At 43.1% G+C, this 19051-nt stretch overlaps 1 protein-coding gene across 7 annotated transcripts in view; it reads left to right on the top strand.

The window, feature by feature from the left end:
• TANC1 (tetratricopeptide repeat, ankyrin repeat and coiled-coil containing 1) overlaps nucleotides 1–19051 on the top strand; it is a 277351-nt gene that overhangs the window by 104401 nt on the left and 153899 nt on the right. For all 7 annotated transcript variants that reach the window (XR_012517747.1, XM_010329951.3, XM_074399627.1 and 4 more), the window contains one exon: nucleotides 16885–17082. Coding sequence is in view for 6 of the 7 variants with exons in the window: in XM_010329951.3 (XP_010328253.1) it covers nucleotides 16885–17082 (198 nt within the window). In the remaining variant the exon portion in view is untranslated. The remainder of the gene's footprint in view (nucleotides 1–16884; nucleotides 17083–19051) is intronic.

The following is a 19051-nucleotide window of genomic DNA, read 5'->3' as shown; positions in this document are numbered from 1 at the left end:
GATCACACCACTGTTCTCCAGCCTGACAACAGAGCGAGATTCCATCTCAAAATAAAAAAAATAAATAAAATAAAAAACAATTACTCACATCATCAATAGCTTATTAATAGAGGTCAAACAACTAGCTTAAGACTACATAGTTACTGAGTGTCAGAGCCAGGATTTTAACCTACTCTTTCTCCAAAGCCAATGTTATGGGCAGTATAGCAGCCAGGCTGCTTGGGCTCACCTGCATCTGTACAGTGGGGATAATAACAGTATTTATGTCCTCTCCATTGTGAGGATTAAATAAATTACAGTGCTTTGTTGACAAGGGCTGTCCCAAATCAATGGAAAGGAAAAGGTTTGGAGTTAGGGGAAGACTGGGGGGATCCACCAAGGACTCAGAGTCAGTCAGTACCACTTGGCCACTTGGGGTAAAGCCAATGCCAGCAGTAACAGTTTATCATGTTCATTAATTTGGGATTTCAAAACACAAATGAGAATTTACATCTACCCACCCACAAGTGCATGTCTTTATCACATAAAAAGTAAGTTCCCTTTGAAAACATCCTTATTTTTGCCTTTATTTTTGTTTATACAAATATCTGATTTACAAGAAGAAATACCTGGGAGGGGTTTTAGCAGTTTAATGATTTTTTTTTATTGAGAAAGGGTAATTTGGTAGTCTACTTAAATGTTTCTGGGAGATTTCCTAGAAACAGGATTTTGGTGGCCTTAGCTTCTGTGTTCCTACTGCCACCTAGAAAGGGGGCAGGGCTCTGCAGCCCCAGGACAGATGAGCACCCCATGCCTATACCTTCTTCCCTGAGCTAAGTACCAGGGCATCTGGGCCTTGCCTGGAGACAGGGCTAGCTCTGTAGGATTGGAGAGCCTGGGGAGGGTATCACCCCATCTCTAGTATTATGGGAGACAGGGAAAGTGAACAGACTTCCCCTTCCCATACCCCTGAGGGTGGTTTCCCTACCAGCCAGGCTTACTACTTCTAGAAGAGAGCAGTGTCAGGGAGTGAGACTGCATCCCTGGGCTTAGAAGTAAAGGGTGTGAGACTTGTTCAGTATTTGCCATCAGCACAAGGAAAACCAGGGGAGAGTCTGGTTCCAGGCCCTGGAGCCTTCTGCCTCGTATGGTCAGAAGGTGGAAGGTCTTCCCACTCTGGCATGGCTTGACCTCTTAGGGTCTGTGGTGCTCCATCTCTATGGATAACCCCAGCTCAGTAACTATACCTGGTATATTTCCTGTGTGAAATTAGTACCTTTAAGGCAGAGCATTCTGAATCATGTTGGCAAAAAAGTAGCTTTGCTTTGCAAAGATTGATGGACAGACAGGTTCTCCAAAGGCCTACGCTACCCATCACCCCTTTTTCCCAAGTGAGGGCCTGGAATGAAGGCAGTTCCTCCTCTGTCTCTGGAGCCTGAGATTTGCTTTGGCTCCGTGAAGTGGAAGAAGCTAAGAGTGCAGCTGCCTAGAGCGGCTCTTTGTGTACAGTCCGGCTCCACTTGGGTTTCTGATGCCTTCCATTGCACTGTGCCCTATCCCTCAGCCAGCTAGCCAGCCTCCTGGTTCCTGACCAGCAGGTAAGTTTTGAAGTGATTGGTTGGTATGGTGTTGCGATTAGAGCTGTATGTGGTGGCCAAGGTGGCAAGCTAAGTTTCACATGCTCACTCCACCTTGGGCTCCCTGTGGGAATAGCAGGCGAGGCCCAGCAAGCCATGCCTCACCATGTCCTCCTCTCAGGAGGAAGGGTCAGTTGAGCCAGGAGCTAGTCCATAGCATGGCCTTATAACTGTGTGAAGCCAGGAATTGCTCATGAGCACAGCTGGAACCAGAACTTCAGTCAGTAAGAGGGAGCATTACCTTCAGCAGAAGGCAGGGAAGAAAACTGACTGCTGTCTTTATAGTTCCGCTGTCGTAACCAGGTGTCCACATTCTAAATGTATAGTGTCCATCCCTCATGTAATAGTGGTTTCTGGCCCAATGTGAGACTGTCCTTTAAATTGAGAAAGGTATAGAGGTCGTCCAGGTGGGAAAGCCAGAAGTCCTGGTTGCTCAGCCACTGGGACCACCTGTTCTTGCCCCACTACCCTCTAATGGGGGCCAAAGTAAAGGCTGGCCAGTGGGTGTCTGTGGATTGAGGATGTGGCAGAGACTGGTGCTCTCACCTCTCTCTGGCCAAAGATAGGCCCTCTGTGTGCATGTCACCACCAGCAGTCATGCCCTGGCCTTCCCAAATGGAGATGTGGCAGTTAAAAGGTTAAAGAAAACAGACAACTATACTGTGTTGGGGAAAAGTTGACAGGAGATGAGAAAACAGTTTGGATGTTGTGTATGGGGGTATAGTTGTCTGTAACTTTGCTTACGTGCTTTTTTCTTTTTCCTTTTATATTTTAAAGTAAGTGACAGACTTTGGCTTGGAAAACCCTAAAGGAAGGAGGGGGGTGCATGGCAGAAACCTGAGTCTGCTGCCCCTTTGTCTGCCTTCACAGTACCTTCCCCCAGCTCCTCCCTGAGCCCATGGGCCAGGCCTCAGACCCTCCAGCTAACCGCTTCCCATGAGCCACTACTCTGATGTCAGCCTATGACCAAAGAAGCTGGGGGAGTCCAGGCCCGGTGACCAGCCCTTCTCAGCCCACTCGGTTAGGGTGCTCCCCACCTGCAGGCAGGAGGCAACACCCTATATGCTACCATCAGACTCTCCCAGAGCTCACCTTCTTTCCAGCCCAGCCATACCCTGCTCTGCCCCTTCTGAGGGTGCCCTGCTCAGAGGTGGACCAGCAAGGCTGCACCCAGCCTCCCTGGTAAGCAGAGACTAAAGAAACCTCTGGGGTCCTGTTTTCTGGTCATGTGATCCCAGGGGTGCACACGGGCCCCTTGGGTGTCTGAACAGAAGGACATGGGAGAGAGGGCCACACCCCTGCAGTGTTGCTCTGCTGGTGTAGCGGGCAGCTACCCACTCCCACCCCACCCTGCACCAAGGGCTTCTGAGTCAGCAGAGTAAATATTTGATAAATTGTTTTTTAAATACATGTTTTAAACTTGTCAAAAAAAATTACAGTGCTTAGAACAGTGCCTGAACCACAGTAAGCATTTTACAAATGTTACTATAACTTATGGTAATTTCTATACCATTTTGACTTGCATTTCTGCTCCTTTACCCTGTCCTTTTGACTTGGGTAAATGGTGGCATCTATGATATTTTTGTTTCCTAGCTCACTTGTCTGTGTGGCAAACACAGCCCTCTCTTTTCCATCTGGAGCAGATGGAGGAAAAAGCCATGGTAATGGGCATGTCCTTAGTAGAGAGCTGCAGGGACAGTTGGTGTAAACAGGCTTGGGGGATATGTATTTGCTAGGAGACAGAAGGAGGGCAAGGATATGAGGCCTGAATGCAGGGATCTAAAGCCAAAAACCCTTGTGTCTGCAAAGATGCACGCGGGTTCAAAGATTCCTTGTGCACCTTTGGCTTAACAAGAATGGGCTCTAGTGTAATTGTGTAGTGCAGTGATTCCTAAACCTGTCCGGTTTACTTAGGCCCTTGTGACTCAAATTCCCATAAGACCTACCAAATTTAGTGTTGGGGTCCAAGCATCTACTTTTATTTTTATTTATTTTTTAAGACGGAGTCTTGTCTTGCTTTGTCTCTCAGGCTAGAGTGCAGTGCCACAATATTGGCTTACTGTAACCTCCACCTCTCGGGTTCAAGCAATTCTCCTGTTTGAGCCTCCTGAGTAGCTGGGACTACAGGCACATGCCATATGTCTGGCTTATTTTTGTATTTTTAGCAGAGATGGGGTTTCATCATGTTCACCAGGCTCTTCTTGAATTCCCGGCCTCAAGTGATCTGCCTGCCTTAGCCTCCCAAAGTGCTGGGATTACACGTGGGAGCCACCACACCTGGCCTATTTATTTAAATAATTTTTGAATGGTTAACCATGTTTGGGAGCCACTGGTATGCTGTTTGTTCCTGTGTCTCTATAGAGCCTGCCCCCACCAGCCATGTTGTATGTGACTTTAACAACTCTTAGAAGATCCCTCATTATCTAGTAAATTCTGTTCTTGGCAGTACTATAAAGATAAACTTGGAATACAAATATATAAGCAGATGAGTGAAAGGGTTCCATTAGAGAAATAACACAGGAATAGTATTTGATCAAAGTAATTTGTCAGTGTATTTTGTTTTGTTTTTATATTTATGTTGATTTCCTTGTCAACATTTGCTTATTTTCTTACTGTTACTTGCAAGTGAGATACACAAAAAGTAATAGCTATAGAAATATAATTTTGATGCTTAATTTACATGCCAATTTATAGAAATTGTTAGAGGGCTCTTTTCCCAGAGTGATACTCAAAAAAAAAAAAAAAGAAGTAATTCACTTTCCATTTTATATTTGAGAATTCATGATTAGAGTGGAATGTTAATATGGTTAGCTGTAGTGAGACAATATTGACATTGTTGCTAAGATATTTTACCAGACATGTCATTGAGGCTGCTGTTTGGAAAACTGAGCAGTGATTTTTTAATTTTTTAATTTTTTAAATTTTTGGTGCTTATGGTGGAATAGGGATAAAGTAAATAAAATACACAAGATACATACAAATAAGATAGAGAAAATGCAGTCATCTCATTTTTCCCTTCACTCCTAGCCCCCCAATACAGACCTGGAAAAGACCTTGTTATATAGCCACATGTACACAGTGGATTTAGTCGGCTTTTTTCTGGAATGTGAACTGAGTTGGTAGTATTTTTGAACATGTTTTTGTGGGGAAGAAACTTTAAAGACTGCCTAGAAACTTTGAGGCATTTTTTTCCCCAAAATGATCCCATTTTCCGTGTAAGGAGTTGAAATAAGATAAATGGTGGCAGCTCGCTTTTATTCTCTTCCTTGTCTTGTAATGAGGCCTGTTGGCAGACAGCTTTGCTGACGGGACTGCCAGAGTTTGGATTTGAGTAGTTAGTGAGGGGGTGGTGTACTGGTTCTAGTATTGTTCTAAAAGTCTTTTTCCTCTCCACTTATTTTTCCACCCCCAAAATGTCAGCATGTCCAACGTGACAGAATGTTCCTGACAGTTATCACTCAGGGAAACATGACTTGCTAAATTATCTGGGGCTAAGTCAGGCTTTCTTAAGCACCAAGCAATGCTCCATGCTCAGTATACACCTTGGTTAGGAAATACGCTATCTGGGACAGTCTGGCGTGGTACTGTGATTAAGAGTTCTGACTCTGGGGTCAAACTGCCTGGGTTCAATTCTGGATCTGCCACTTTTATGCTAGGGGATCCTAGGCAATGAGCCTTCCTCCAAGCCTTGGTTTCCTCATCTGCAGCAAGGGGGCAGTGACAGTGTCATTTCAAAAGGAATGGGGTGAATAATTCAGTTAATGTATTGCTGTGGTTTGTTCCCACCAAAAACCTCATGAATGGCTTGCTGTTCTCTTGCAACAAGTGAGTTCTTGCTCTGGCAAGACTGGGAGAGTCCTCATGGGAATGGATTAGTTCCCGAGAGAGTGGGTTGTAATAAAGCCAGGACACTTCTCAGGTTGTCTTCTCTTTGCTCATCTCCACTTCCCCACTGACCGTCTCTGCCGTGCCGTGTCATGATGCACTGGGAAGCCATGGCCTTGCCCTTGAACTTCTCAGCCTGCAGAACGTTGAGCTAAAGAACTCTCTTTCCTTTATTAATTACCTAGTCTCAGGCATTCTTTTATAGCTCAAAATGGACATAAAGTGCTTAGCAAGATGTCTGGCACACAAAGGAAGAGCTTAAGAACTGCTGCTTAATCATCGTTATTAGGGCAGATATACACAATGGGCATTGTGCTAGTCCATTTCACATTGCTATAAAGAAATACCTGAGGTTGGGTAATTTATAAAGATAGTGGGGTTATTTTGTCTCACAGTTCTGCAGGCTGTAATGCCAGCATCTGCTTTGGTGAGGCCTCAGGAAGCCTTTACTCTTGGTGGAAAGCCGAGGGGGAGCAGGCAGGTCACATGGCGAGACAGGGAGCCAGAGAGGGAGGAGGTGCCAGGCTCTTTAATAATCAGATCTTGCATGAACTAATAGAGTGAGAACTCACTCATTACTGCTGGGAGGGCACCAGGCCATTCATGAGGGATCCGTCCCCATGACCCAACACCTCCCCCTAAGCCCCACCAAGTGGGGACTACATTTCTACATGAGATTTGGAAGGGACAAATGTTCAAACTCTATCAGGCATACAAACACAGGTAAAACAGAAGTCAATATAAATCCCATTGTATTACTCTGGAACGAAACAGTATGTGAAGTTCGAGGATAAGTAGCCTCTGGTATAATTTTGGGGTCTTGGTGAGTAATTGGGATGGAGAATGGCTTTAGCAGTGGGGTATCCTGTGGGTAGTTGTCCTCTCTGGGTCAGCTTCAGTGTACAGCTCTGGGGGCACCATTAACGTAGACGTGACATGTGCAGCATAGTGGTCCACTACCGTTGCATTTCTCATGTCGCCTTCAAGAAAGTGCTGTGAAAAAAACGTGGCATTCTGTTATTATAAGTTAAGAGGGTATATCTGGATTGTTTTGGGAAAGTTTATGTTAAAGCATTAACTGGTTGAGAGTGCAGGTCAAAGGCAGGGAGGTCAGAGTTTAGATAGCTGGGGCAGCGAGGTTCCTTTATAGTGCTTTGAAGCACCTAGGGTAAGGCACTGGATCTTGGACCCTGCAGTATCTGTAGGGTGAAGCTGATCCAGAACTTCATTATGAGAACAATCAATAGGAGAGACCATCTGACAATAGGGAGACCTGGATATGGGCAGTTGGAGCTACAGGGACAAGAAGGGCAAGTCTGTGGCAGGCAGATTGAACCACAACAGTGGGCACAGCTCAAGGTGCCTGAATAGGGGAAAAGTGAGACCTTCCTGGAATAGGACTCATGAGAGCAGGAGCCTCAAACTTGACAGGTGTCCAGTGTGGCAGCTGTTGCAGGGGAACCTCTGGAAACAAAAGGAGATGGATACAAATTTAAGTTTCGAATAAATGTCCATTAGAAAATTATATTTTATTTTACAAAACGTGTCAGAATGTATGTCAAACTGAAAAATGTAAAAGGAAGGGAAAACATTCATACTTCCACCCCCTTCAAAATAACCACCGTCAACTTCTTACTTCCTTCTAACTTTTGGGTCATGTATCTTATTTTTCTGCTGTCATGAGGCCGCATATAAAAGATTGTGTATACTAGCTTAAGTGTTTGTTCTACATGTTTTTGAAAATGTTCATATGGTAAACCTTTTTTTTTTTTTTTTTTTTTTTTGCAATTTCAGTTCCTTGGCAATGAAAACAGTCATTGTGGTGTTCTGTGATACTCTGCTTGTTTAGAGGGGTGGGTGGGGATAAAGAGAGCTTTCCTTGCCCAGTGTCCCAATCATGTGAAAAATGTGAGCTATTGTTAGCAAGTTCTGGCAAGGCAGCACCAGCTATTGCTTTAAGGGTCTCCAGATAAGGTAAGAGATTTTCACTGTGGGGTGAAGGATGTGGTTCAAAAAGCCTGTTTCCTGAATGAGAAGGCTGTGTGGAAGAGAAGCAGGTTGAGTGAAGTGCTGGAAGGCCAGGATGGGGTTATAGAGTTTTTTTTTTTTTTTTAAACCATAATGTCCCTACTGTTGAGTAGTGAATTCTGTTTTTTTCTCTGGAGGAACTTTTTTCTTTCAGAAGAATAAATGGGTTGTACATTTTCTGAGCTTTTGAGTATCTGAGAATGTTTTCTGGTTGATATCATGTATGATAGCCTGGTACAGTTTTAGAAGATCTGGCTGTGCTTTTTGTCTCCCTCAAGTTTTGCAGATGTTGCTTTTTATTTTTTTGTTTTTTGAGACAGGGTGTCCTTTCGTTGCCCAGGCTGCAGTGCAATGGCACAGTCACAGTTCATTTCAGCCTCAACCTCCTGGGCTCAAGCGGTCCTCCCACCTTCTCCTCCCACAGGGTTGGGATTACAGGCATGAGCCACCATGCCTGGCCAATGTTGCTTTTTTGATTTCTGGCTTTTGGTGTTGGAGGGAAGGGGAGAAGGGCTGTGGGTGAAATTGTGTTCCGCAAAAAGGTATGTTGAAGTGTCAACCCTTGATACCTGTTGAAGGGATCCTGTTTGGAAATTTGCTCTTTGCAGCTGTCACAAAGTTCAGATGAAGTCATGCTGGGTTAGGGTAGGTCCTAAGGTAGTATGACTGTTGTCCTTGGGAGAGACAGAGGCACAGAGGGAGGATGTGATGTGGTAATGCAGGCAGAGATTTGAGAGATGAATCCATAATCCAAAGTGTCAAGGATTGCTGGCATCACCAGAAAGGAAGAGAAAGGCATGGACTAGACTCTTCCGAGAGCCTTCAGAGAGATCATGGCCTTATCTAACACCTTGATTTTGGACTTGCAGCCTCCAGAAATGTGAGAAAAACTTGTGTTGTTTAGGCCACCCCATTTGTGGAACTTTGTTGCAGCAGTCCCAGGAAACTGACAGAAGTCTGAGTGCAGTTGGGCCCTGGTGCCTTTCAGGATCTCTGGGGTTTTGTTTGTATCCTAGTAAAACACCTTTTTAATGTTTACTTGGATGCCTGTGATAATTTTTAAAAAATTATTTTACCTTGTTATTTCTTCTGAGAAAGGTTTTCGTTTCCTTATCTATAATATTTTCCCACATTGTTAAAATTTTAGCCCCTTCCCCGTGGTTGCTGGGGAAACCTTCCCGGGCTTATTCTCTTTATCATGAACTAGGTTATCTATAGTGTCAAGTCTCCTTGCCTACCTGAAATGTAGATCATGATTTTGTTAGCACTTTTTAAATTTTCTGCTTTTCTTTCCTTATCTTTAAATCTATGATATAGATATATAGTGTAGAATGCCTTAGTCTATAGTATAGCTTAAGCTTGTCCAACCCATGGCCTGTGGGCCACATGAGGCCCAGGACAGCTTTGAATGTGGCCCAATACAAATTTGTAAAGTTTCTTAAAACACTGAGACTTTTTTTGTGACTTTTTTTTTTTTAAGCTCGTCAGCTATCATTAGTGTATTTTACATGTGATCCAAAACAGTTCTTCTTCCAGTGTGCCCCAGGGATGCCAAAAGATTGGACACCCTTGGTATAGATTGTCATCAGCAAAGAAACACTCTATGAAGAGTCTGGAGGCTAGGACATCCTATATTCTATTGATGGTGCCAAGCAGGTCACAGGATTTTGTTTAGTCGTCTGAGTCTTCAAGAAGATGTTTTCTTTCCTTTTACTAACCTGTTTTCTCAGTCCTGTCATTGATTATTTTGGGCCGTGTTTGGGAGATGGTTATCATCAAAAGAGAAAAAGATACAATCAGCTGGGTTTTACTGATCTGGATGTGGTGTTCCTGCTGGTAGACACCAGGTGGAGATATGGAGGCTGACTCCAGGGTCAGGGGTTCGCCATCTTCCTTCCTCCACAGTGGGCTGGGCTCTCATGTTTTCTAGACCGCAGTGTGGTTGGGCCAACAATTGTTTGTTTCAACAACAAAGGATCCTCTTTTGTCATCTTTAAAATTACCGGGCATTCTTTCGTTTCCTGGCAGTCCCGTTATTTTGGTATAGTTTTTTTTTTTTTTTTTTGCACTTGTGAATTTTGTCTTACTTTGTAGTTAAGTACTTTACTAGAGTATTGGGAGAGGCTTTGCCAGGACAGCTAGCCAGATGCAGCTTTAAACAGAAACAGGAATTCATGCATTTATCACCTGCAACCCACTTTCACCCCTCCTGGCTCCTTGAGTGGCTTTTCCCCCTCTTCTCTTTGCTTCTCAATTCGTTGGTCTTGTCCTGCCTCATTTGCTTCCTTTTTAGCATCTGCTTTCTTCTCTGTCCTCCCATTACACTCCACCCCTCATGTTTGTCTTTTCCTCTTTCCTCCCTGGCAGACCGGATGTTTTCCTGGGGCTCTGGATTATCCATGTCCCCCGTGAGTAGGTGTCTGTAAGTGTGTCCACGCCCTGCCACCAAAGGCAGAAATGACCAGGCTGGAAGAGAAACAGTGAAGGGCAGGAAGAGAAGAAATGGCAGCTGACCCAGAGCCCATCAATGACAGGAGTGTGGTGGGCTCTTCACTGCAGCATCCGACCTTTGGAGTGGGGCACTGGCACTCCTCTTCCTGTCATGCCTGTGTCCACTGTAGTCAGCTGCAAACGAGCTTGCCTCTGAGCAGTGAACACGACACATATGTCACTTTGAGCACATGGTTTATGGAACAGAGCTTCATTTCGCCCACTTGCCAGGTTAGGCCTTAGTAGGTGGCCCATTTATCCTAAAGATCTTCAAATCTACACATGGCTCAATCTTTGGGAATGTACATTTAAATGTTTACAGAAATGTGCACATAGGAAAAATTGTAAACCATCTAAACGTGTATATCTTTCACCCAAGCTTCCAGTTGATCAGTTCCCATTCCCAAAGGCAGCCACTACTACTGGTTCAATGTGTATCCTCCTGGAGACCCCCCGTGCTTATACAGGTGTCCGTGTTTGTGTAAATGTAGACATACTATGTCATATATATATGTGTGTGTGTGTGTGTGTGTGTGTATGTATGTACATTCAAGGAATGTACATTTGGAATGGAAACTTATATTTTAATCATCTGCATTACTTAGTACAGTAGGCCCTGTAGTTTCTTTTCCTTTTCTCCCAACCTCTTTGTCTTGGGAAGTAGCTGAAGCATTCCAGATCTTTTTGACCACCTTCTTGTTTCTGTGGCTCTTGGTCTTAGCTGTCAGGAAAATCATTTGGTGAACTTTAAGGCCCATCGCCTATACCATTTTCCCAACCAGTTAAAACAGCCTTGCAGGGCAGGGATCAGGGGTCCCTCTGTGTGGAGGGCACTGGGAACTGCTGCTCTAATCAGGTGTAGCATCAGTAGGCCTGGCAGAGGCACGGAATTCGAGCTGCAATGTGTTCCACAGGTGGACCTGGTCAAGTCTGTGCTGGCGAGGAAATGTAGAATTACGAATTTCATGCACAATGAAGACAAACCCTCCAGGTTGCCTTCCACCACTGCTAGCTCACGACTTCACCCTTCATCGCTCCAGGCTGTGACTGGATCCAGTGCTGGTGTGCCACAGAAGCCGCAGACCCAGATGCTGCAAGACTTAATAAAATGTCCAGTACCCACAGATAGGAGAGGAAAGTATTTAGGGTGCTTGGTGACTAAACACCTGTCCTGGATCTACTTCACTTGTATGGTGACAGCATAAGGTGTGACTGAGTGAAGGTGAATGATTATTGGGCCTGGGTACCTCCCGAAAGGAGTGCTGTGGAGCTAATTAACCAGCCGGCACAAAAAGTGAAAATAGATGAGGGAACAGGTTTTGTTTTGTTTTGTTTTTCCTGTGGTGGCCCAGTACTGTGTGTAGACCTATATATACTATTTTTGGTTTTCCTTATCAAGTATGCAAAATGACATAATGTTGAAAGCATCTCTCAGCCTTCTCTAGAGGGAGGAATACTGAGACAGTGGACTCTAGATCCCGCTGCCTGGGTTCAGATTCAGCTCTGACATATGCCAGTGGCCTTGGGCAAGGTACTTCAGCCTTTCTGTACCTCAGTTTCCTCATCTGAGAAAGGGGCTAATAGCAATGCCTTATTTGTGGAGTGGCTGTGAAGATTAAGTAAAATAATATATATATAAAGCACCCAGAGTCCTGTCCTGGCACCTAATACATCTTTAAAAAAAAAAAAAAAAAAAGAGCATTCATTGTCTGAAATTGCACCCTTCTGGGAGTTTGGGGGTGGGAGTTTTTCTGAGGTCATTTATTTTTAAGCACAGAAACTCTGACATGTTTATATGTCTTAAAGGGAAACTTTGACAATTAGAGAGGAAATGCCAGTCTGTTTACTCATCTGTTTCAGGGTAAAGTACATTTGTACATTTGGTTCTATAACGATTGAGTATTAAGAATAAAACCATGAGGACTGTATTACTGATGTCTATTTAGATCCCACTTGGTGGATTTTTGAAGACAAAAGGATAAGCTGTCCTATTGGCTAGGTTTCTTGTACCCTAGTTGTTAGCTGCTTTCTTGCCTCTTAGTGGTATTGTTTAAGTCATGATTGTGTGAATAACGTTTTTGAAAATTGTTGTCTTGGATGCATTTATCCTGAAAATGCTCTGCCTGTATATTAGGAGATTCTATGAGACATAAAATGGCTTAAAGTGCTTTTAGTTGCAGCCTTCTGAAGGGTACAAAAATGATACTGGAAATCTTTCAGTTTTCTGTAAATAAAGCTTTCTGTATATGTGTATTTATATATAAGGTTATGTGGTTATAAAACCTTACTATGGAAAATGTTTAGAAAACAGTGCACTCTAAGGCAGCGGGGACTACCCAAAAGATGCTCTAACACATTTAATGCCCTAGTTAAATGCATTGCACAAGGCCCGTTTTCTGGAGCTGGATAAACAGAACATCTTTCTTTTTCTATTCGAAGCTTCTAACCCACCCCAGCTACTTCAGTGGCACAACAAATGGAAATCTTATTTCCTGCCTCTGCAGACCTATTTACCTGAGTGTCTGAGCGCACCCTTGCCTTTCTCAGGCCTTCCCTTCCTGAAATGTGCTTTTACTTTCATCTCCCTTCCTTCGTTGCCCTCATTTTTTAAAGCCTTCTCTAATCCTGCACTTCATGTACTTTAATCTGTGATGTTGGACATTGCCATTCTGCATAGCTGCCTTTAAACGTTCATCTCCTAGATTCACATTTTCTTTCATTATGAACTGAAATCCCTTTTCATAGCCTGTAATGGTAAAAACATTTTAAAATAAAGAACTATTATCAAAGCCATTTCTGCCAATTTAAAATGCCTTATTGGATGGCTATATGCCCTTTGATGATTCTGTTATCTATGCAAACTATGATTTTACTTATTTGTATGGGTATATATTTTTATATATTATGAACAGAGAGGTTCTTATAGATGTCTGTGTGTCCCCCTTGCCCTTTATGTACTTTTATTTTTGGACTTAAGGGAATTGAAGATTTTAAAAGAAGCAAAGGAGTGTGTATGTATGAGTAACAGAGACTTTATGTAACTTGCAAAGCCTGAAATATTTACTATCAGACGCTTTGCAGCAAAGTGTGCTGACTCCTTTCATATTTAAAATACTGATTTAAAACGTGTCTGTTTGGGGGATCTCTATTTTTTCCCCCAAATTAAAGCTCTTAAACTTGTGAAGTGGTAAGTAGAGCCTGAGCTGACCAGTTTGGGGTAGTGCTAGCTGTAGTCCCTGTTCCTCAGGGTTACCTCCCAGGCCCCAGCCTCCCATCTGAGAGACCATGTGATTACATTTGGTAGGTGTGACTGTGGTGTGTAAATGTTCCATGGGAAACGCCTGCTGGTGAAGCAGAGGAGGTAAATCACTGGTCATTGATAACATGGTTTCATACCCTAGAGAGGTTGCATTGTCCTACCTGGCATTTCTGCCTGCAGCAACAGGAAAGGTGATTGAAATGTGCTTCCCATCTCTTAATCAGATAGGGAATAAAATAGGTCATAGTTAAAAGAAAATATTATCTATTCAAGGGTTAGAAAATGTGCCAGCTGTGCTGGTTGTTGCAGTGAAACACCTTTAATTCCTCTTAACCGTCTTTGAGCTTTTGCTGAGGAATATTAAATTAACTGGAGAATTTCTGGTGTTGTCCAGAACCAATATTGTATTGTTCAAGTGGATGCCCCTAAGATGTGCACTTTCCACACACCGCCGCCGCCCGCCCCCCTACGTCATTGTGATGCTGTCTTTCTTTGACCTAAACCATTTGCCCTTGAGCAGTTAAAACTCCTGGCTCTAGAGTGCTGGAGCCACCCTGCTTTGTGCATCCTGCTCATACATAAAACTTCTCTCCCTGCTTTGTGCCTTTCTAATAAAAAGATGCTGGAAGTTAGAGATCTTTCATTGCCTCTGAAAAACAAATCAAACGGAACAACATGTTTGAGAGTGATATTATAGGGAGATGGTGAAGTAAACTTGAAATGGAAACTCCCCTTCCCGTAACTCTTAAGCCTTGTTTTATTGCAGCCTGCATAAAATCATAATGCTGGAGCCCAGCTGCTCCAAAGGCTGAAGGTCTTCATGCTTACAGTATGCTTTGGAAACTCATCCCCACCACATTTGCAGTTAATGAAAATATTTGCTTTGTGTGATATAAACAAAGTTTATGGGCAGAATTTGTAATTAGGAAACTCGTTAATTCTCTTTTTCCCTTCAATGCCTAATTTCTCTTTTACCATGTAGGAGAATCCTAAGTATTTAAGAAAATAAACCTTATCTCAGTACTGTTTATTTCTGGTGGTGGTACATGTATTTCTCCATTCTTCTGTGTCCTCATCCAAATTAAAGGACTTGAAATCCGGGTTTTTGTTTGTTTTTGTATAGGTCAGTAATACTCATTTCTGAGTAGGGGAGACAGTACCTTTGTGACCTCTCAGGTCGCCCCACAGCCATTTGACTGGCTGGGTCTGTGATTTATACTGTTTAAGGTATAAGAACAGCTACAGGGCAACGTAGCTCTCTTCAAACCACATGAAGAACCAGTGTCAACTCTTCAAGTTCCCCTACACATCTTTTGTGTGTAACATCCTGGGGCTGTGGCCTCAGCACTTTCCAAGTTCTGGTCTATCTCCTGGTGTTTCTTGCCTATTCACGAATGAATTGGGTGATCTGATGTGGTTCTTGTAGCCACAGCACCTGCTTGCACTCTCAACGTGAGACTAAAGTGGTGATGAGAACACAACCATCCCTCAGCTTTTACAAGTTTGTCAGGACAGAGGGCATCGAGCTCCAGTGTGAGCTGGCATCATGGTGCTGCCCAGCTCTGCCTTAAGATCTGTTTCCTTGCCAGACAGTTGAAGAGGGGAAGCAGCTGGGAAACCTCGTGACCTGGCTGAAAGCCTCGAGATGGTTTCTCAAAGATTCCAGGCTCATCCACAGTGCTCTAAGACCGGCCCCTGATTGTTGGTAATGGTATCTTACAGTGCTGGCTAGGGAAACAAGGTGGATGAAGCTCGTGAGGAGTGGGGAGCCCAGCCTGGGGGCCATTGCTATCCACACAGGTTCTAGGAGGTGAAGGCCTCTAACTTCTGCGTGCTTCCCTCCCTTGAGGACAGAACTTTGCCCCGGGCATTTGCATGAATGTCCTTGTTTTTGTAATTCCAGTGAGAGTTTTTTCATGTCTTTTTTCTTCAAATGCCAGTCATTTGGGCAATTAGCAATAAATCTTTAGTTTCCCAAATTTATTAAAACCACCTCATGCATACCTAATCCAGGGAAGACTGAAATTATCTTCTTTGCTGACGCCCCCATTGTGAGGCCTTTCTGTTCACTGCTCTGCTGTGAGTTGCCTTTAAAGTAAGGCATGTGGACTGGGCATGGTGTCTCAAGTCTGTAATCCCAGGACTTTGGGAGGCCGAGGTGGGCAGATCACAAGGTCAGGAGATAGAGGCCATCCTGGCTAACATGATAGAACCCCATCTCTACTAAAAATACAAAAAATTAACAGGGCATGGTGGCACGTGCCTGTAATCCCAGCTACTCGGGAGGCTGAGGCAGGAGAATGGCTTGAACTTGGGAGGTGGAGGTTGCAGTGAGCTGAGGTGACACCACTGCACTCCAGTCTGGTGACAGAGCAAGACTCTGTCTTTAAAAAAAAAAAAAAATTATGGAGAGGGTGACTCTACTTCCTCTTGACTCCTAACTCAAAAAAACAAGCACACTGATACCATTTGAAACTTGATGGTTTGGTTCGTATCCCTTTTGAGCCTTGTACACAAAAATCTGCAAAAATTTAGTTCCTGCCTAACTAGACAACTTTCATTTTTCTTTTTTAAAAATCTAGTCCTTGATTTTGTATGTATATGTTTGTGTCTGTGTGGTTTGTTTGTTTTTGGAGCCAGGAAGGCATGGCAAGGACCGGTCAGATAGCTTTTGTCACAGAGACTGATGTGCTTGTGAGAAAGTGTATGCATCTTTCAAATTCTGTCTGCGATTTAGAGTTTGAAAATGCTTTTTAAGAAGCAGGTAATGATTTACATTCTTTGCCTGTGTATCCTCAGTTCCATCTTAGTATGCAGGGAAGGTGATTGGTGGGGAGATGCAATAGGAGGAAAATATGGTTTATTTTTTTTTGAGGGGAGAGACTAGTTCCAGCCAGGGTACTCTTTCGTGTATACTTTTAACACTGTGATGATTACATCCTCTCTGCTTCTCGAGATTTTTGCCTGCCCTAAATGTTTAATTTCATAATAGTAAGCTTGTTTGTCCCCAAGCTTATTTAGGGGCCGAGTGTCAAGTGGAAGCTGCCTAGTAAGTGAGCAGGGTTTCTAATCCCGTGACTGGTTTGGGGCTGGTTGAGTTTTAAGAGGGTGGCCCTGTGTCATGGGGAGTGTTGAGTAGATGGGATAAGAGAACCAAGGGATGGTGCTGGGGAGGAATATGGATGTAGGCTAGACTCTCCCTTAGACTTTTCTTTTTAGACAGGGGCAGTGGAGGCCCAGGAGTTCTGGAATGGTTGGCATCTGAATCTGTTTTACTGGTACCCGTGTAAGGCCAGTGAGCCCTCTCCTTTTCCTTTAGCTGAAATCAAAGCTGCTTGTGGATTATTCATACTTGACCTTGATCTAATCACAGATCAGTGGCTTTCTGGATCAAAGCACATGGAGTCGAATTCACTGATGCCTGAGTTTTCCCTCACAGGGTAAAAAGTTTCAAGAATGATGGGGAAAAGTTACCTTAAAAAAAAAAAAAATTCAATATATGCATCTGATATATGAGAATGATATTCTAAGAATATAGTTTATAGGAATTAAATTTGTATCAACTTGTAATGATGCTTTAACCTAAGTGTTCTCTCTCCACTCTAGGAGGGGACTTTGGTACCGAGACTTCTCCAGTCCTGTCCCTTGGCCACGGCGGTGACTCTCCTGTGAGCAGTCTTCCCGCAGCAGAGGACACCTATAGGGTGAGCCTGGCCAAAGGTGTCTCGATGTCTCTGCCTTCATCACCTTTGCTGCCTCGACAGTCTCACTTGGTGCAATCAAGAGCAAACAAAAAATCCCCAGGTAAACAGGCAACGAAGGAGCTGCCTTGGTTATATACGTAGTACATGTACTGAAAATAAGCGAAATTAGTGCCCGTGAGAAATCTTCTGGGAGAATGTTTTTTCTTTTTCTTTGCTGCAATATCTTCTAGAAGAAAGATTTTTTTTTTTTTTTTTTTTTTTTTTTAATTTAAGGGAAAAGTTTGGTTTAATAGATTTGTCCTGTTTGGACTGCCAAGGCTAGATTTTTACAAAGATTTAACATCTTGTTATCAGTACTGATGTTAACCAGCAATTTTGTTGTTTTCCTGCTGATGAATTAAGGAGCACTAAGCAGTCATGGCCCCAAGTAATGATGTTTCTTTTGGTCAGTGAAACTACATGTATGACAGTGGTCCCACGAGGTTAGACTACTGTGTTTTTACTATACCCTTCCTGTGTTTAGATATGCAGATAGTTGCCACTATTAATAGTTGCTTACAGCATTCAGTATAGTAACATGCTCTACAGGTTTGTAGCCTAGGAGCAGTAGGCTATGCTGTGTAGCCTAGGTGTATAGTGGGCTGTGCCACCTTGATTTGTGAAAGTACACTGGAGGATGTTCGCACAATGACAGAATCACCTAATGACACCTGTCTCAGAATGTATCCCCATCATTAAGTGACACATGACTGTAATTCAAACACACTAGACTGCGGTTTAAAGGTTATAGATTAAGCAGATGTCATCTGACAGTAGTCTGTTTATTACTACCTAGTATATACTGATGTATTTTATTTGATTACTTCATCTAGCATTTGAACAGCTATAAAGTTTGTTTGTGAAAACTCAGACTTGTAAAATGGTAGGGGAAAAGGACTTTGGATCATTCCTGTACATTTTGGCTTCCCTCTATCAACGTTTTACACTTAACATTACCCCAAAAAAAACAAACAGAACTTTGAGAGGTTATGATTCACATGTGAGGAAAGCCATTCTAAAATGCTGATACCTTGAGTTTTAAAAGTTACTGGATTTTTTTTTTAAGGTTTGTGGAGTGTTTACAAAAGGCAGGATAATTTGGGGTCCAGTTGATCATATGACAGTGTAAGGATTCTTCTCAATTACATGTAAACATACTCAGAATCTATCCAAAATGTGCCTGGGGCTGTGAAATTGGTATCTGTTTCTCTGATTTCCTGATAATAATTGTATTTCTTGAGATGACATATGCTGAGTCATTGAGTAGATCTTTGAGGTTTATGTGCTGGTATAATTAGGAGGATCCCCTGATTTTTAACCTAAAGGCTCTGAATGTTAGAAACAGTGCTATGCATTGGTGAGTGTCCAAAATCTTTTATAGTTGCAGAATTTTCTGGTTTTAGACAGCATTGTTTACAATCCATTAATTAGCTGGAACTCAGGAACCTTTTGGTATGAAGTAATTTCCTGTGCCAAGGAATTTGACCTGTTTATCAGTATTTGGGGAAATTCCTGGAATGTCCTTCCTTCTTTCTTTGCCCTCCCTCACTGCTATATCTCTTTGTCACATTTCTTCTCTTCCTTCAAGTCATATTTCCCACACTGCCTCATATTGGGTTATCTTGATTAGGATTACTTTTTCTGAAAAGTATGCACAGCATTTTACTTTTTCTTTATTAGCTATGTCATTTGCCCTTTTCCTCTGAATTAGTGTGTATATTGACCTAAAAAACCCCCAATAAACCCAAAAACTTTTGCTTGGCTACCTTTTAGTCATGCTCCTGAACTTTCTTCTGGGGTGTGTGGTGTGTGTGTGTGTGTGTGTGTGTGTGTACGTGTGTATGCACACATGCGCGCATGCGCCCACTTTTTTTAAGATCCAGGTTTAGCAAAGAAACATGCTACTAAGTTAAGCAAGAATGCCTCCCCACCCCACCCAAATCTGATTAGATTCCTCATCCTCCACCATCCTACAGGTGACATCTGGTCACCCTGACCTGTTTTTAGCAGGAATTGCCTTCCTACACCTG

Source organism: Saimiri boliviensis, chromosome 5 (genome assembly GCF_048565385.1).
Source record: "Saimiri boliviensis isolate mSaiBol1 chromosome 5, mSaiBol1.pri, whole genome shotgun sequence".
NCBI classification, from domain to species: Eukaryota; Metazoa; Chordata; class Mammalia; order Primates; family Cebidae; genus Saimiri; species Saimiri boliviensis.
The sequence above is the reverse complement of the archived record's forward strand: the minus strand, read 5'-3'. Positions and strand labels throughout refer to the sequence as shown.